The following is a 14,658-nucleotide window of genomic DNA, read 5'->3' as shown; positions in this document are numbered from 1 at the left end:
GTCATGAAGGGTGAGAATAAATACTCCAGCCATCTTCACCTTCCAGTCTTCCAGGCTCATGCCAGTGCACCCTTAACCCAGCAGAACCTACCCAGAAGCCAGCAGGAGAGAGAGCCCTCGTGACACAGTGTGTCATGGTTTACCTCCAGGAACACAAAGCATTAGAGAGAAGTCTCGAGAGTAGATCAAAGGACCAACAGAATATCTAGCACACAGATCTTTTCTCTAGGGGACAGCTCAATGTCTCCAGCAGGGAGTCCTCTGATAGCCTTCTCAGGGTAAGTGCATGGCTACCAGACATTCTGCAAACAGGGTGAGACAGGGAGCTGGGAGAGCAGTTGTTGTGCATGAAGACTCTTCTCTAATCCTCACCTCTCTTCTCCACGCCTCAGCTCCACACTCCATTGGATCTTCTGCCCCAGGTGCTTAGACTGTTCTGGGAGGGGTGGGATGAGCCAGCTCCTTTCTTGCTTTGTGACTCCTGGGCACAAACCTTAGGATGTGGTTTTCTCTCCTCCACCAGATCAGTTACCACTTCCCTTCCAAGACACTATTGAAATTCCTTGGTTCTGCTTGCATTTCCTTTTTTATTTCTTTTACTAGAAAATGGTACTACTTTTATTTCTTTTACTAGAAAATGGTACATTTTTATATTTATTTTAACGAAAGGACATATATTAATTACATATAGTTCCTTTATGTAATCTATAATGTCCTATACAGACACAAAGAATAATTAATTAAAGTAACAAAAATAATACACTGACAGTATAGAAGATGTATTTTAAGGATGAAAAAAAAGAGAGAGAGAAAGACGAAATTGTAATCTTGATATTCTATGTTTTTTTTTTTTTAACAGTATTGGCATTTAAAACCTAAAATTCTTTGGATGTGAATTATAGATTAGAGTATCCATGTTTTGGGAATCTTTCACTGTGGAAGAAGTGGAATGGGGGAAGTGTGGAAGAACAGAGTGTACTTGGATTTGAGGTTATGGCTTTTAACACCAACAATATCTTGAGAAGTAGTGAGAAGTTCATAAATTCACCAAATAGTGTTCTTGCCGGGAATGTTTGACCTAAACGTTATCACAAGGAAAGAGACAATTACAGAATGTAAGATGCCTTACAGGGATTCTTCAAAGAACTCACCATCATGAAGAACAGAGGCAGGTGAGGGAATTGTTCTATATTAGGGGAGAATAACAAGTCCTAATACCCATTGCACACATATGAACCCTGACTACATTCTGAGTTAAAAGGAAGAAGAATACAAAGGACTCCATTGGCACAACTGAGGAGGTGGTGTTACGTTATTTAGTTAAACGACACTGGTTTTTTAGGGGTGGTAGAAGTGTTGTGGTTGAAGCATCACCATCTACACTCAAATTTCTGACCGTCTGGCAGGAGGGAGGCGAGTATGCACAGGGAGAGACGAAGAGGGCTTGGCAAGGTATCAGCAGGTGATGGATTTTAGCTATGTTCACTGTATTGCTATTTTGAAAGGTCAAAACTAAAAGTGAATACATTTGAAAAATGTACTAAAAACATTCTAATGTTTCAAAACACTGTTGCAAGGATAGGTGTTTCCTCATCCCCACTCTTTTTAGTAACCTTACTGAGTTTTGCTTTGTGAAATCACTAAAAAATGATGGAGGTGCACTGAAGGAAGAGAGGAAAGGTAGGGAGCGTGTCCTAGAGCAGTAGCTCTGGTTGAGAAATACAATTTGCTCTCCTGACGGGACTTTGTTTAAAAAGATGGCATCTTGCATCTTCACTTTATTGCTTCCTGAGGCCAAACAACAAAACCCAAGCCACCTTCCAATTCCCGGTAAAGGGGATTGTCATACACTTTTCTGTGAGAAGAAGCAGCAAGCCCAGGAAGAATGGGACAGTCAGAGGTCCCATCCTGAAGAGAGTGCCAACCTAGGATTCAAAACCAGAAACCCTTCCCAGGCACATGGAAAAAGGAAGAAGCTAAAAAGCTAGACTTGTTTCAACTTCTGCTCATCCCTGAGTGGTGATGGACAAGATCTCCATCTTCATTCTCACTTTGGCAAGCTTCCCAGAGAAGAAACACAAGAAAGAGAATGGATAAGAACTATGGGTGGTTGGGATGTTTAGCTGCTGGAGCAGGAAGTGCAGTCTGCTCTGCCAAATTGTCTTCCCATGAGCCTCTTGTGTAAGTGGGACTCTGACACCTACAGCCGCTAACACCCGACATGCAGTCTCCAAAGCGCTTACAGCATTGGCTTTACAGAAGGCTCTAGAATACCCAGATGGCAGCTGACCAAGGTTGCTTCCATCTCTGAATGGGTCATACAGACAAAAATCACATCTGCCACAGATAGGATGGAACCGCACACACACGTGTGTAAATACCAAACACGCTTGTGCTTGGGGAAAGAAAGGGTTTGGGGAGGTTAAAATTGCTCCCTCCCCATCCCTGATCTCTCTGAAGCTATGCTTGTAGCTTGTATATCTGCTTATTTATTATTTATTTATTTAGAAATGGTTGTGTTGGGGCTGGTATAGACACATCTGTCAATTTGCAGATACAGATAGGCTTAAAATGTAGGTACTCATGCTCCCAGGCTGCAGACAGATAGACACATGCACGTGTGTGTGTCATTTGGAATAGTAAAGAAAAGTCAAAGTTCTTAGCTCCTGGATGTTTGTCTTTTCCAGCTTATCTGACTCAGGGTTTCCTCCTTCTGAGGGCAACGATCTTGAAGAACTATCCATCCTGCACAGAGATTAGAGGGGAAGGAAAGGAAACAGGGACTTGTACTCTCTGTCACCGTCAGTGGTTCTTAAGGGTGAATCCTCAGGGTAGAACGTCTGGGCTATAAAGATAGGCTCATTTTAATTGTAGAACTGCCAAATTATCCTCCAACAATGTCACAGAGATGTTCATTACCACCAGCAATGGTGTTCTACCTGCCCACCCCCGCCCCCGCTACAACTTCACCAACTATTAACACTAGAAAACAAAAAATGTTTTATTACAATGGTCGAGAATGATATTTCATTTCTTAAAGTTTTCATTTCCATGATTCTGAATGAAAGTGAGCATTATTTCACATATTTATTGGCCATTCATACTTCATTCTCTCTGATTTCTCTTTTTCTTTCCTTTGTTGATTTTTTTCCTACTACATTGTCTTTTTTCTGACTGACTAGAAAGAGGTTTTGTTTTGTTTTGTTTTACATATTCTCGGTATTAATATTTGTCTGTCATAACTGTTGTAAATATTTCATCCAACTTGTCACTTGTCTTCTGTTCTGTTTTAGTGTATATTTTGTTATAACAGAAGTTTTAAATATGCCTTACTTTTAGAATCTAAAAAGTGTTAACCTAGAGAAAGCAAATGTTACTTCTAAATGTTTTTTTTTAAACTTTTTGTTCTATAAAGCTAGAAAATTCAGATATGATTGACTGAAAAGAGTTATATCCTCTAGTATAATAGGCACTGGGGACCTAGACAGCCAGCACGTAACTCATGGCACCATCTTGCAAATCTCAATTGCATCTGATACTTTTGTGTTGTCTACACAAGGATCTTGTCACCAATCAGCTAACAAGTGACAGAGTTTTCTGACAACTGTGGACATGCTCTGGCTCTTTGGCAACCTGAGGCATCTAGTTAAGAGAAGAGGGCCTTCTGTATTACTTATGAGAGTCTAGTAGGATTGCCAAAGCACTCACAAACAGGGAGAACCATCCAGGTGGCCAAAATTTGCTCTCCCATGGGTCACTGATGTATGCAAGCTTCCAGTGTCAGAGCCTGCTTTGAGCAAAATTAGACAGAGAAGAATTGTTTTAGTATGTTTGGCTGAAAATAACAGGCATTTACTTATCACAGCTCTGGAGGCTTGGAAATCTTAGGTCAAGCTACCCGTTAATTCAGTTTCTTGGGAGGACTCTCTTCCTGGCTTGCAGATGGCTTCCTTTTTGCTATGTCCTCACATGGCCTTTCCTTGGTGTGTGCATGTGGAGGGAGAGCTCTGGTCTCTCTTCCTTTTCCTATAAGGGCACAAATCCTATTGGATCAGGGACCCATCTTTATGATATCATTTAACAATTACATCCATAAAGGTCCTGTCTCCAAATACAGTTACACTGGTAGCTAGGGCTTCCCTATTTTCATATGAGATGAAGGGAGAGACACAACTCAGTCCCCAGTAAGAGTGGATCTCCTAAGCAACCTCACTGAAGACCCCTAGTCATGATCCCTGAATCAGAGGGAGTGGAGGTTTTGGAGAGATCAGATATTTCATATCACCCCCGACATGGCCACGTTGTACTCCAGGCCTGTTTGATACCTTCTTCAGAGGAGAGGTATCCAATCCACTTTGACCTGGACAGTTTGCTCTTTCTAATAGCCTTGGCTGTAAAGCACTGGAGGGCTTGCCCCTGCACAGAATATTTTCCTTTTTATCTCCTTTCTTTTTTCTTGACCATTTGTCCTTTTCTGATTGGCCAAAGTTCTGCCCCACTCCCAACCCCAAATATAATATTCATGTGTCACCTAAGACACACTACATGGAGTCAAATGATGTAGAGGAGATATACAGAGGGTGACATGCACAGAAGAACCCAGAGGTCCAGGTTCTGGCCCCAGCTCCTTTGCTTACTAATCCTGCGCATCTTAATTCCCTAGTTCTCTCCCCAATTTACCTCCATGAATGAAGATATTCCCATTTATCTCTGAAGACTAAAGTGTATCTAAAATTACCAACCGCTCTTCCTAGCTTTAGGCACAAATTTGGGTTCCTTGTTATAGACCTCTTTCCAGACTGCGGCATCCTGAGTTCTGGATTTTAAGGCAGGGCAATTCTAAGAGTGGCCCCCCCTATTTTGGCCCCCCAGAGCCTACGATTCTCATACTCTTTCTTCCTTGTACCACCTTGGCACTGAGACTCTACTCCTTGTGCCATCCCCCAACCTTGCCCTGTTACCAGCCTGAGGTATAAGCACGTGCTTATCCAAACAGTGGACCTGTTCTACTGTTCCCTTTCTAGAGAAATTCTAGACATTAATAAGATATTTTCTTTACAGACCAATTATCTTAGGATATTTGGTCCTCCTTGCATCTTCAAATGAGTCTGACTGCCCCAAGCACAATGGTTGACACCCAGTACGGGCTTTGAGGATTCCAGCTCCATTTGGAGAACTTGCCTGTGAAGCAGAAGCTGTCTGTGCCTTGCCCATAACCTCTTGGCACTCCCTGTTTTCCAAATATGCAAACAGCTTCTCACTATAAGTCCTTGTGAGTCTTCCTGAGAGTTTTCCCTGGCTGCAAGAGCTTGTCTGGCCAAGGGAGAGGCTAGACCTGTCAGGGAGTTAAAAGCTGTGGGAACAGCCATCAATCAATGACAAAAAGAAGTTCCTTGCCTTTTGGGTGGGATAGGGCTGAGGAACGGCCTATACCAGGTTTTCAGTATCTTGCACATGTCACAAACATTATTCATCTTTTCATGATCTTTCAACCATTTAAGAACATCAAGACCTTTCTTAGCTGATGCGCCATACAAAAAGAGTCAGTGGGCTTGATTCAGCTTTGGTTTGCTGACCCTATTTCTAAACTGTCTTGCTGTGGCCTCCAGTGAGACGAGTCCCAGCTGCTTCTATTGGCTTCTATGTGTTTCCTTTCCTTCCTTGCATCACTATGCCCACTCCCCTGGAATCAACTTTCAAATAAGCAACTTGCGCTCAAATCCCTCTCAGAGACTGCCTCTGTTCTTAGACCTCCTCTGAACTGGTAAATTGCATTTTCTCCTCTTTACAAAGCTACAGACCATAATGCTATAGAGAAGGGAAGCTCAGGCTCCCAGACACTGGCCCGCCCCATCTGCTTTCCCTACTCTTTGTCTAGGCCACCCTGTGCTTATCCTGCCTCATCCCATTTGCCAGTTGCCATATTCCATTTCTCCAAGAATACTTCAGTGAATAAGCTGGTCTTTCTCTGACACCATAGTGCTTTCATTCTGCTGGGGAATAGAGAAGAGTAAACTCACAATTATAACCAGTGAGATCACTAGGATGGATAGTAAGGCACAGGAGTAAGAGAGTATTTAGAAGAACTTTCTTAAGCATCATTTCCCGACCTGAAGAGGGAATGATCATAGCTCCTCCTTTATGGGGGTTTGGAAAGATGAAATTGATGTCAATGCCAATCAACCATTATAAGGCAGGGAACACAGCAGGGGCTCACTGATTAGAAGTAACTGTTGTCATTAATGGACAAATAATGTTCTAGGAACTCACAATGGAAGATTCACATGCTAAAGGCCAGCATAGTCATGGGAGAGGTAGAAGTGGGTGGGGTAGGACTGTAAGAAATGAGCAGGGTTGGGGTTGATGCAATTGGGAAGAGAGCACTTCATAGTCAGAGTACAGCATGAGCAAAGAGATGAGCCCCCAAGGTCCAACAGAAGAAGCTCCAATAACTAATCCAGCCCTCATCCCTGGGAACACAGACCAAAGGACAATGTGGCTCAAGCAGCTGGGACACACTTGTCAAACATGAATTTATCAAGTCTCTACTTCTATTGTAGGCAGTGTTCTTAGGGTTCAATAGATAATCTCATTTGATTCTTACAACTATAAAGAGACCAGCATTAACATCACCCAAATTTTACAGGGAGGAAATATGCGGTTGTAGGGGGGTTGAGGGGCTAGTTTGTCTAGATGCAGCAACTCTGTGGCTAACTGCCATGCTAGGATGATTCTGTGGCATGCAGGAGAAAGGCTGAGCTGGACTGGAGGCTCAGAGAAGGCATTCTGAAGGAAGTGATGTGTATGCTGATATCTGAAGAAGTTATCCCTGAGGAGGGAGAGAGAGCACTCAAGGCTCTATCATATCCTAAGATTCAAAGAATGCTGGAGACAGCAGAAAGAGTTTTCTCTGGCTGGCACAGAGTGCTAGAGAAACATATTGGGGATGAGAGGAGAAGACACAGGCTAGATGTTGGCTCATAAGGAGCCCTAGAAACTCTGTTAAGGAATCTGGACTTTATCCTAAGACAATAGAGAGGTTTTGAAGGGTTTGAAGAATTATGATTTCTTTCTTTCTGTTTTGTTTTTCAGATAGCTCTTGGTAAGCATGGAGAGTGAACTGGAAAGGGACAGGACTGGAGGAAGGAGTGTCCATTAGAAGGCTGTTGTAGCTTTCCAGGCAGGGAAAGATGGTGCTGTGAACATGGAGAATGTCAGCAGGGACTGAGAGAAGGCAAACATTGTGAAAGGGATAGACAGAACTGGTGGAACATGGTGACTGATTGATTGGAGGAGGTGAGGGTAAGGTAGTTGAGACTGATGCTTGGGTTTCTGTTGTGAGGCTGGTGGATAATGGGGTCTTTCCCACTAGAGGAAGAGTCAGGAGCAGGTAGGAAGACAGAAATCACTAACATACATTCTAGCAAACCAAAGGATATATTCCTTCATTCATCCAATATATGAATAAATTCAATAAATGTACTGCTTAGATCAATGGCAGCTGGAAAAGTATGGTTTCAAGTCTGGGGATATATGGGATGAAGAACAGTGTCTGGTGACCCAGAAGTCTAGAACATGTACATTCTTCTGCTTAATAAGTGTAATTTAGGGGCATCTGGATAGCTCAGTCAGTTGGGAGTCTGCCTTTGGCTCAGGTTATGATCCCAAGGTCCTGGGATTGAGTCCTGAGTCTGGCTCCCTGCTCAGCAGGGAGTCTGCTTCTTCCTCTCCCTGCCCCTTCTCCTACTCGTATGCTCTCTCTTCTCTATCAAATAAATAAAATCTTTTAAAAAAAGTGTAATTTAACTTTAGGTGAAAGGAGAGTACCATGGTATGTTGAAAACATTATTACATCCCTGCTTTACAAGCAAACCAAAGAAAGTGCAAACATCTATCGCACCATGACAACCTTTGGCAGAGGTACATCAGTGAAGAAAATGATAAGTAATTTTAAACACCTCTGGTTTTGACCAAGATCTTCAGCAGCCCTGGAAAAATCTGATGGAGGCAACGCTCCAGCGAGGCCAAAAAGAGCATCCATTCACGAGGTGGGTGTCCAAGGCTAGGCTCAATGTGTCGATGCTGTTCCTTGGAGAGAAGGTGTGGCTAATGGTCACTTTTTCCATGTTAAGACTAACTTTTGGGCTTTGGAGTGTGTAGCAGTGGACAGAGAACGATCACATGATTACTAACAGTCAGGGATTCAGCCTCTGTTATCTCTTCGATGCCTTGCAAAGTTAGGCTGTGTGCATTTCCGAAGCCTCTCATGCAGAAGTAAGCATTCTTCAACCACCAGCTGGGCTCATCTACTCAATGGAGATTGCAGATGTATCTTCTGATGAGTCTGAGCATGTCTTCTGAAAAATCTGAGGATATGTCTTCTGAGAAAACTGTGTCTTTGACTATAAGGCCATGTTCTATGATGACATTTTCAGGTCTCAGATCTGCAGTTCCATACAGAGGTCTCTGGCTGTGGAAGGATCTGGATGAATCACTCTGATGTGGCAGGGGACTGTTCTGGCTTCTCACAAGTCCTGCAGTTTTAGGGCTCCAACATCAAGAGCCAGTTCAAGGAAGTCTCCTACAAACAGGGTAAGTTTGACTTTAGCTTTGGTGGTGACATCCTGGCATTTTAAGACTTCAACTTTATGTAGCTCGCCTTGACTTTCAGTGGAAATGACAATCTTTATCAGCATGAGGAAGTGCTCCTTGGCAATGAAGGATGCAGAGGGCTTCATATGGTTATGTGTAATCTCTGGAGAAGCAGTGCACTTTGCAAAGCCACAGCTACATCAGATGCTGAGTTAAAGTCTTGGTCTTTCCTAAGGAACTTGCCCTGATAGGAACACGAGATAAGAAAATGCTACCTTTTTTTGCCCGTGAAATCTTCATGACCATGAACTTGTTACCTCCTTGGTCCTGAGGGTGGCTGGGAGTTGTCCACACTTAAGCGGAAGGGGCTTGCTTGTGACCAGTTTGTTCTTTGGAAGTGCCACAGTGTCCATTTTAATTTTCCATGGGAATTTACTTTTTTCCATACTGTTTATTTGTCACTTTGTCTTGGTTTTAAGGGGCCCACTTCCCATGCCTGTAATATCAGTGACATGCATGGCCAACTGGAAAGGAGGGCAATCTAGGTTTACCTGGAGAAGCGCAGTGGGGGTGGGGGTAAGTAGTAGGAGGTCTTCAGGAATGGAGCCAACTTGAAAAGAAGCAATGGTAAGTAAATTAATATTTGATTCATATATTACAGCAAGTAGAAGATAATTGGGAACTGTAAAGCTATTAGAAAATTTCATGGGTGGGTTATCCCAGTGACAGGTGTTAAGGAGGGTACATATTGCAACGAGCACTGGGTGGGTGTTATATGCAAACAATGAATCATGGAACACTACATCAAAAACTAATGATGTACTGTATGGTGACTAACATAACGTAAGGAAAAAAAAAGAAACTTTCATGAGATGTCAAAATTGAATAACTTGTCAATAGAATTATTTAGTGATTTCCCCTTTTGCTGTATCTTCTTTTGGCGAGTACTGAAAGGCAAATAGGAGATACTGGGAATAGTACCCTTTCTAAAGGTCACAGGGCTGCAGAGTACACCTTCTAGACAGAACAAGTGTTCTCAGTTGGATGATGATAATGCCCTTACGCTACAAAGCTAGAGTTCATACAGCTAATACAACTCTCCCATCTACAGCCTTCATGGATCTTCCATTACCTCTTGAGGCCATCGGGGAACTGTTACCACCTCCATTCTATGGATAGGAAAATCAAGGATCAGGTAGCTCTTGGAAGAATCAGATGGCACACTCAAAATGAGTACTTTGAGGGAAGTTTAAAAAAGGGACTGTTTTTATTTTATTTATTTTTCCTTTTTTCTTTCTTTTTTTTTAAAGATTTTATTTATTTATTTGAGAGAGAGAGAGAGATCACAAGTAGGCAGAGAGGCAGGCAGAGAGAGAGAGGAGGAAGCAGGCTCCCCGAAGAGCAGAAAGCCCGACGCGGAACTCGATCCCAGGACCCTGGGACCGTGACCTGAGCTGAAGGCAGAGGCTTTAACCCACTGAGCCACCCAGGCACCCTATTTTTTATTTTTCTAAAAAAGATTTTATTTATTTATTTGTCAGAAAGAGAAAGAACAAGCAAGGGGGAATGGCAGGCTGAGGAAGAAGCAGACTCCCCACTGAACAGAGAGCCTGATGCAGGACTCAATCCCAGGACCCTGGGATCATGACCCAAGCTGAAGGCCGATGCTTAACCAACTGAGCCATCCAGGCACCCCACAGAGGGACTGTTTTTAAATGCATGGGCAGTGTAAGGGAAAATCAGTATCTGGAAACTGCTACCCTCCATTTGAAGGGACAAAGAGAAGCAGTCAGCAGAACTCAGAGCACATAGCTCTGGGAGAGGGTTGACCAACCAGAGCTTTGGGTCAAAAAACTCAGCCAACCACAGCAAGTTGTTCAGGAATACATATTTTGATCCCCCTATCTTTGGTCTCTGACCTATGGTGACTCCCCCCAACCCCCATCTTGGTTGACGCTAATCAGAAGTCAGATAGCAAGAGAAACTGGTTGATGCCAGAACAGGGTAAAGAAGACATGAGTGAGGCTGGCGACAGTACAACACATTCTGCAGAGATGGTTCTATGAGTTGCTTGAGGCTAAGGCAGGAAGGCGCAGAAACAGGATAAAAACTTCATTCTTACTGCACACCGAAATGCTCTTTCTACTGCATCTTCTACAGGAGTGCAGAAGAGTTCCTTGGAGTGTGAATGCGGCAGCAGAGATTTCTCTTGCTTAAATGCTCTCTGAAGATGGAAATCACAATGCATCGCTAAGCCTATGGTTTCAGGAGAATCCTTACATGACCATTTAAGCCTCAAGAATTCTAGATGGAAAATGGCTTTGGGCAAGTGATAAAGAGAAGGAATATTAGTGCTGCAATGAGCAGCTGGTCCATCATCTCTCGCTCTTTATTCTTTAGGTGTCCATTAAAAAATTTAAATGTTAGAATTCCTGGCAGGGAGTTTCACTGTATGTGTCATTTTTATGGATGATGGAGGCAATAATTCTCTCTTTGCTGCGCATCTGAAGAAGACAGAGTGACCCACGCCCTGACATCTTCCTGAGCATGTAAGGACGCAGTGAGACCAAGTGGGCAGCTGTAATTCCCACCTCAACTGGGGAGGAGGACTAACTGTAAAATAAAATGTTGGGAATCTCATTAAATTCAATTGATTCCTGAAAATCAAAGTTGAAGCCCATTCTTTTTAAAGGGATTCCTATATATGCTCACATACTACAAATGAATTTTGGTGCAATTGCTATCCCTAGATCAAAACTGCTCACTGCCAAAGATTTTAGGAGCCTCTCAACATGGTCATTTAAACTGCTAGAGAAGGCAGGAAGTTGAGAAGCAAGAATTTCCTTAATAAAACTCAGAGTATCAACTTAGAAATCAAATTCACTTGAAAAAAGTCACTTCATTGATGAAGGCATTGTTTTTGTCTGTTAAATGAGAATAATCACATTTTGGCCCATCTCGCTTGTAGTTGTTAAGATCAAATGAGATCAGGGATTTGAGAGTATTAACCAAATTATTTTAAGCTTAAAAAACGAAGTTATTATTTATCTTCAACTTTCCCCCAAAAGGTATAAAAAACCACTTCAAATCTATAGTCCATAAATACCCAAGTGTTTACCAGCATGAGTAAAGTTCCAGGGTGCTCTCAAATTAAAGGTTTCCTGTGATCATGTGTGGCTTAGGAATATGTTTTTGGTGTCTATTACACAGTTCTTAAATCTAAAATAAGCAGAAGCTCATTGTCTACTAATGACCAGTATTTGGGCGCCATCTTGAAAGGCATGGCCATTTAGACTGCTAGAGAAGGTAATTACTCCTCAGACTCCAGATTAGAAATGAGAAAGGGGGTCGCTCGCGCTGGAAGAAGCGGAAGAAGATGGCGCTCACCAGCTTTTTACTTGCACTTACTCAGCTATTTCAGGACCAGCTTGAGGCTGAAGAAAAGGCAAGTCCCAGGGATCACGACAGACCTCACTAGTCTCCTCCCGAAGAGAACCTCCCCCGTACGGGTACTGGAAGGGCTGGATACCTCGGTTATTAGAGGATTTTGGAGATGGAGGTGCTTTTCCAGAGATCCATGTGGCCCAGTATCCACTGGATATGGGGCGAAAGAAAAAAATGTCAAATGCACTGGCCATTCAAGTGGATGCTGAAGGAAAAATTAAATATGATGCAATTGCTCAGCAAGGACCGTCAAAAGACAAGGTCATTTATAGCAAGTATACTGACCTGGTTCCCAAGGAAGTCATGAATGCAGATGACCCAGACCTGCAAAGACCTGATGAAGAAGCCATTAAAGAGATAACAGAAAAGACAAGGGTAGCCTTAGAAAAATCTGTATCACAGAAGGTTGCCCCCGCCATGCCAGTTCGAGCTGCTGATAAACTGGCTCCAGCTCAGTATATTCGATACACACCATCTCAACAAGGAGTGGCTTTCAATTCTGGAGCTAAACAGAGAGTTATTCGGATGGTGGAAATGCAGAAAGATCCAATGGAGCCTCCAAGGTTCAAAATCAATAAGAAGATTCCCCGAGGACCATCTTCTCCTCCTGCACCTGTCATGCATTCTCCTAGCCGAAAGATGACTGTGAAGGAGCAACAAGAGTGGAAGATTCCTCCTTGTATTTCAAACTGGAAAAATGCAAAGGGGTATACAATTCCATTAGACAAACGTCTAGCTGCTGATGGAAGAGGCCTTCAGACAGTTCACATCAATGAGAACTTTGCCAAGCTGGCCGAAGCCCTCTATATTGCTGATTGGAAGGCTGGTGAAGCTGTAGAAATGCGCGCTCAAGTAGAGAGAAAGATGGCTCAAAAAGAAAAGGAGAAACATGAAGAGAAACTTAGAGAAATGGCCCAGACAGCCAGGGAGAGAAGAGCTGGGATCAAAACCAATGTGGAAAAAGAGGATGGGGAGGCACGTGAGAGGGGTGAAATCCGGCATGACAGGCAAAAAGAGAGACAGCACGACAGGAATCTTTCCAGGGCAGCTCCTGATAAGAGGTCGAAACTACAGAGAAATGAAAATCGAGATATCAGTGAAGTCATTGCTCTTGGTGTGCCCAATCCTCGAACGTCCAATGAAGTTCAGTATGACCAAAGGCTTTTCAACCAATCCAAGGGTATGGACAGTGGTTTTGCAGGTGGAGAAGATGAAATTTACAACGTTTATGATCAAGCCTGGAGAGGTGGCAAAGATATGGCCCAGAATATTTATAGGCCCAGTAAAAATCTGGACAAAGACATATATGGTGATGACCTAGAAGCCAGAATAAAGACCAACAGATTTGTTCCCGATAAGGAGTTTTCTGGTTCAGACCGCAGACAAAGAGGCCGAGAAGGACCAGTTCAGTTTGAGGAAGATCCTTTTGGTTTGGACAAGTTTTTGGAAGAAGCCAAACAGCACGGGGGCTCTAAAAGACCATCAGATAGCAGCCGCCCCAAGGAACATGAGCATGAAGGCAAGAAGAGGAGAAAGGAGTAGACACACCTCTCTTCAAAGTCAATGAACTTTTACCCATAACCCTAATGATGCAAGTCAGATGAGGAAACACTTTGTACATGGCCAGGATAAAAACCAAATCTGGGTGTCAGACCCCAGCACTACTTTTTATTACGGGAGTAAGGGGGGAGGGGGAAAATTCTTTGAACTATTTAGTTTTATTTTTAAAGAGTGGGTTGTGTTTGTGCTTCTCCTACCTTTTGGCATTTATAGAACATACTGCCCCACACATGAAATTAAGACGACTTCCTTTTTGTGACATTAGTACTTTGGGGTTAATATTTTGTGTAAGAATGACTGCTGATGAATAAAGTTGCCCCCCAACCACAGTGAGTAGAAGGATGTTCACGTACTGGAACTGTCCTGCCAAATGACGTTTGCCCCTACTACGTTTTGTTTTAATTTGGAGTGGGGAAATTAAGCTCTTGCTTGGTGCAACTATTTGTTTCAAATAAAAACATTTAGACAAAAAAAAGAAATGAGAAAGGGCTGAGGAGCCACAGGATTTCAGAGAGACTATCTGTACCCAGAAGAGGTTAGTCCTGGACTTCTGGAAAAAACTGTAGAGCCATCCGTTGGGTCCAGAGTGAAGACTCTGGATGAAGGATGTGGCAGTCTCCATAAAGGATATGACCAAGCATGCCGACCAAGACATGCTTGTGACCATGATCTAGACATGGCTCTAGTCTGGTGAATCTGGGATACCCAGGATTTCAGCTGCTTTCCCATCATCAGCCTGCCCTGTTTCCCGGATCTGTCCTAGTTTGTTGTTATATCCCCTGTCAGACCCCAACTGGAGACTGGTCTCTCACCAGACAGAATCTTTGCCTGAAGTCCATACGTTCCCCAGTCTGTCTTGTCTTTGGCCACTGACGGGGGCCCCTCTCCATTTACTCTTTCAGCCTCATCTTTTATTTGAGGAATAGCAATTCTCTCAAATAGGAGCTGTCCCTGAGGTCCCCCTGCAGAAGGGCTCAGCTCAGTTCTGACTCTTCCCATCCCTTCTTATATTCTATCTTCATTTTACTTCCTGACCCAAATCATCTTAAGCTCCCGGACGCT

At 43.2% G+C, this 14,658-nt stretch overlaps 1 protein-coding gene across 1 annotated transcript; it reads left to right on the top strand.

Moving 5' to 3' along the window:
* The first annotated feature begins 11,968 nt into the window (after positions 1-11,968).
* LOC125082605 (SNW domain-containing protein 1-like) lies at positions 11,969-14,071 on the top strand. The gene is given in 2 exon segments (XM_047698390.1): positions 11,969-12,038; positions 12,041-14,071. Coding segments are annotated over 2 exon segments (1,608 nt in total). The 3' UTR covers positions 13,579-14,071.
* Positions 14,072-14,658: the final 587 nt, after the last annotated feature.

This window comes from Lutra lutra, chromosome 12 (assembly GCF_902655055.1).
Source record: "Lutra lutra chromosome 12, mLutLut1.2, whole genome shotgun sequence".
Classification (NCBI taxonomy): Eukaryota; Metazoa; Chordata; class Mammalia; order Carnivora; family Mustelidae; genus Lutra; species Lutra lutra.
This window is presented reverse-complemented; position numbering and strand designations above follow the sequence as displayed.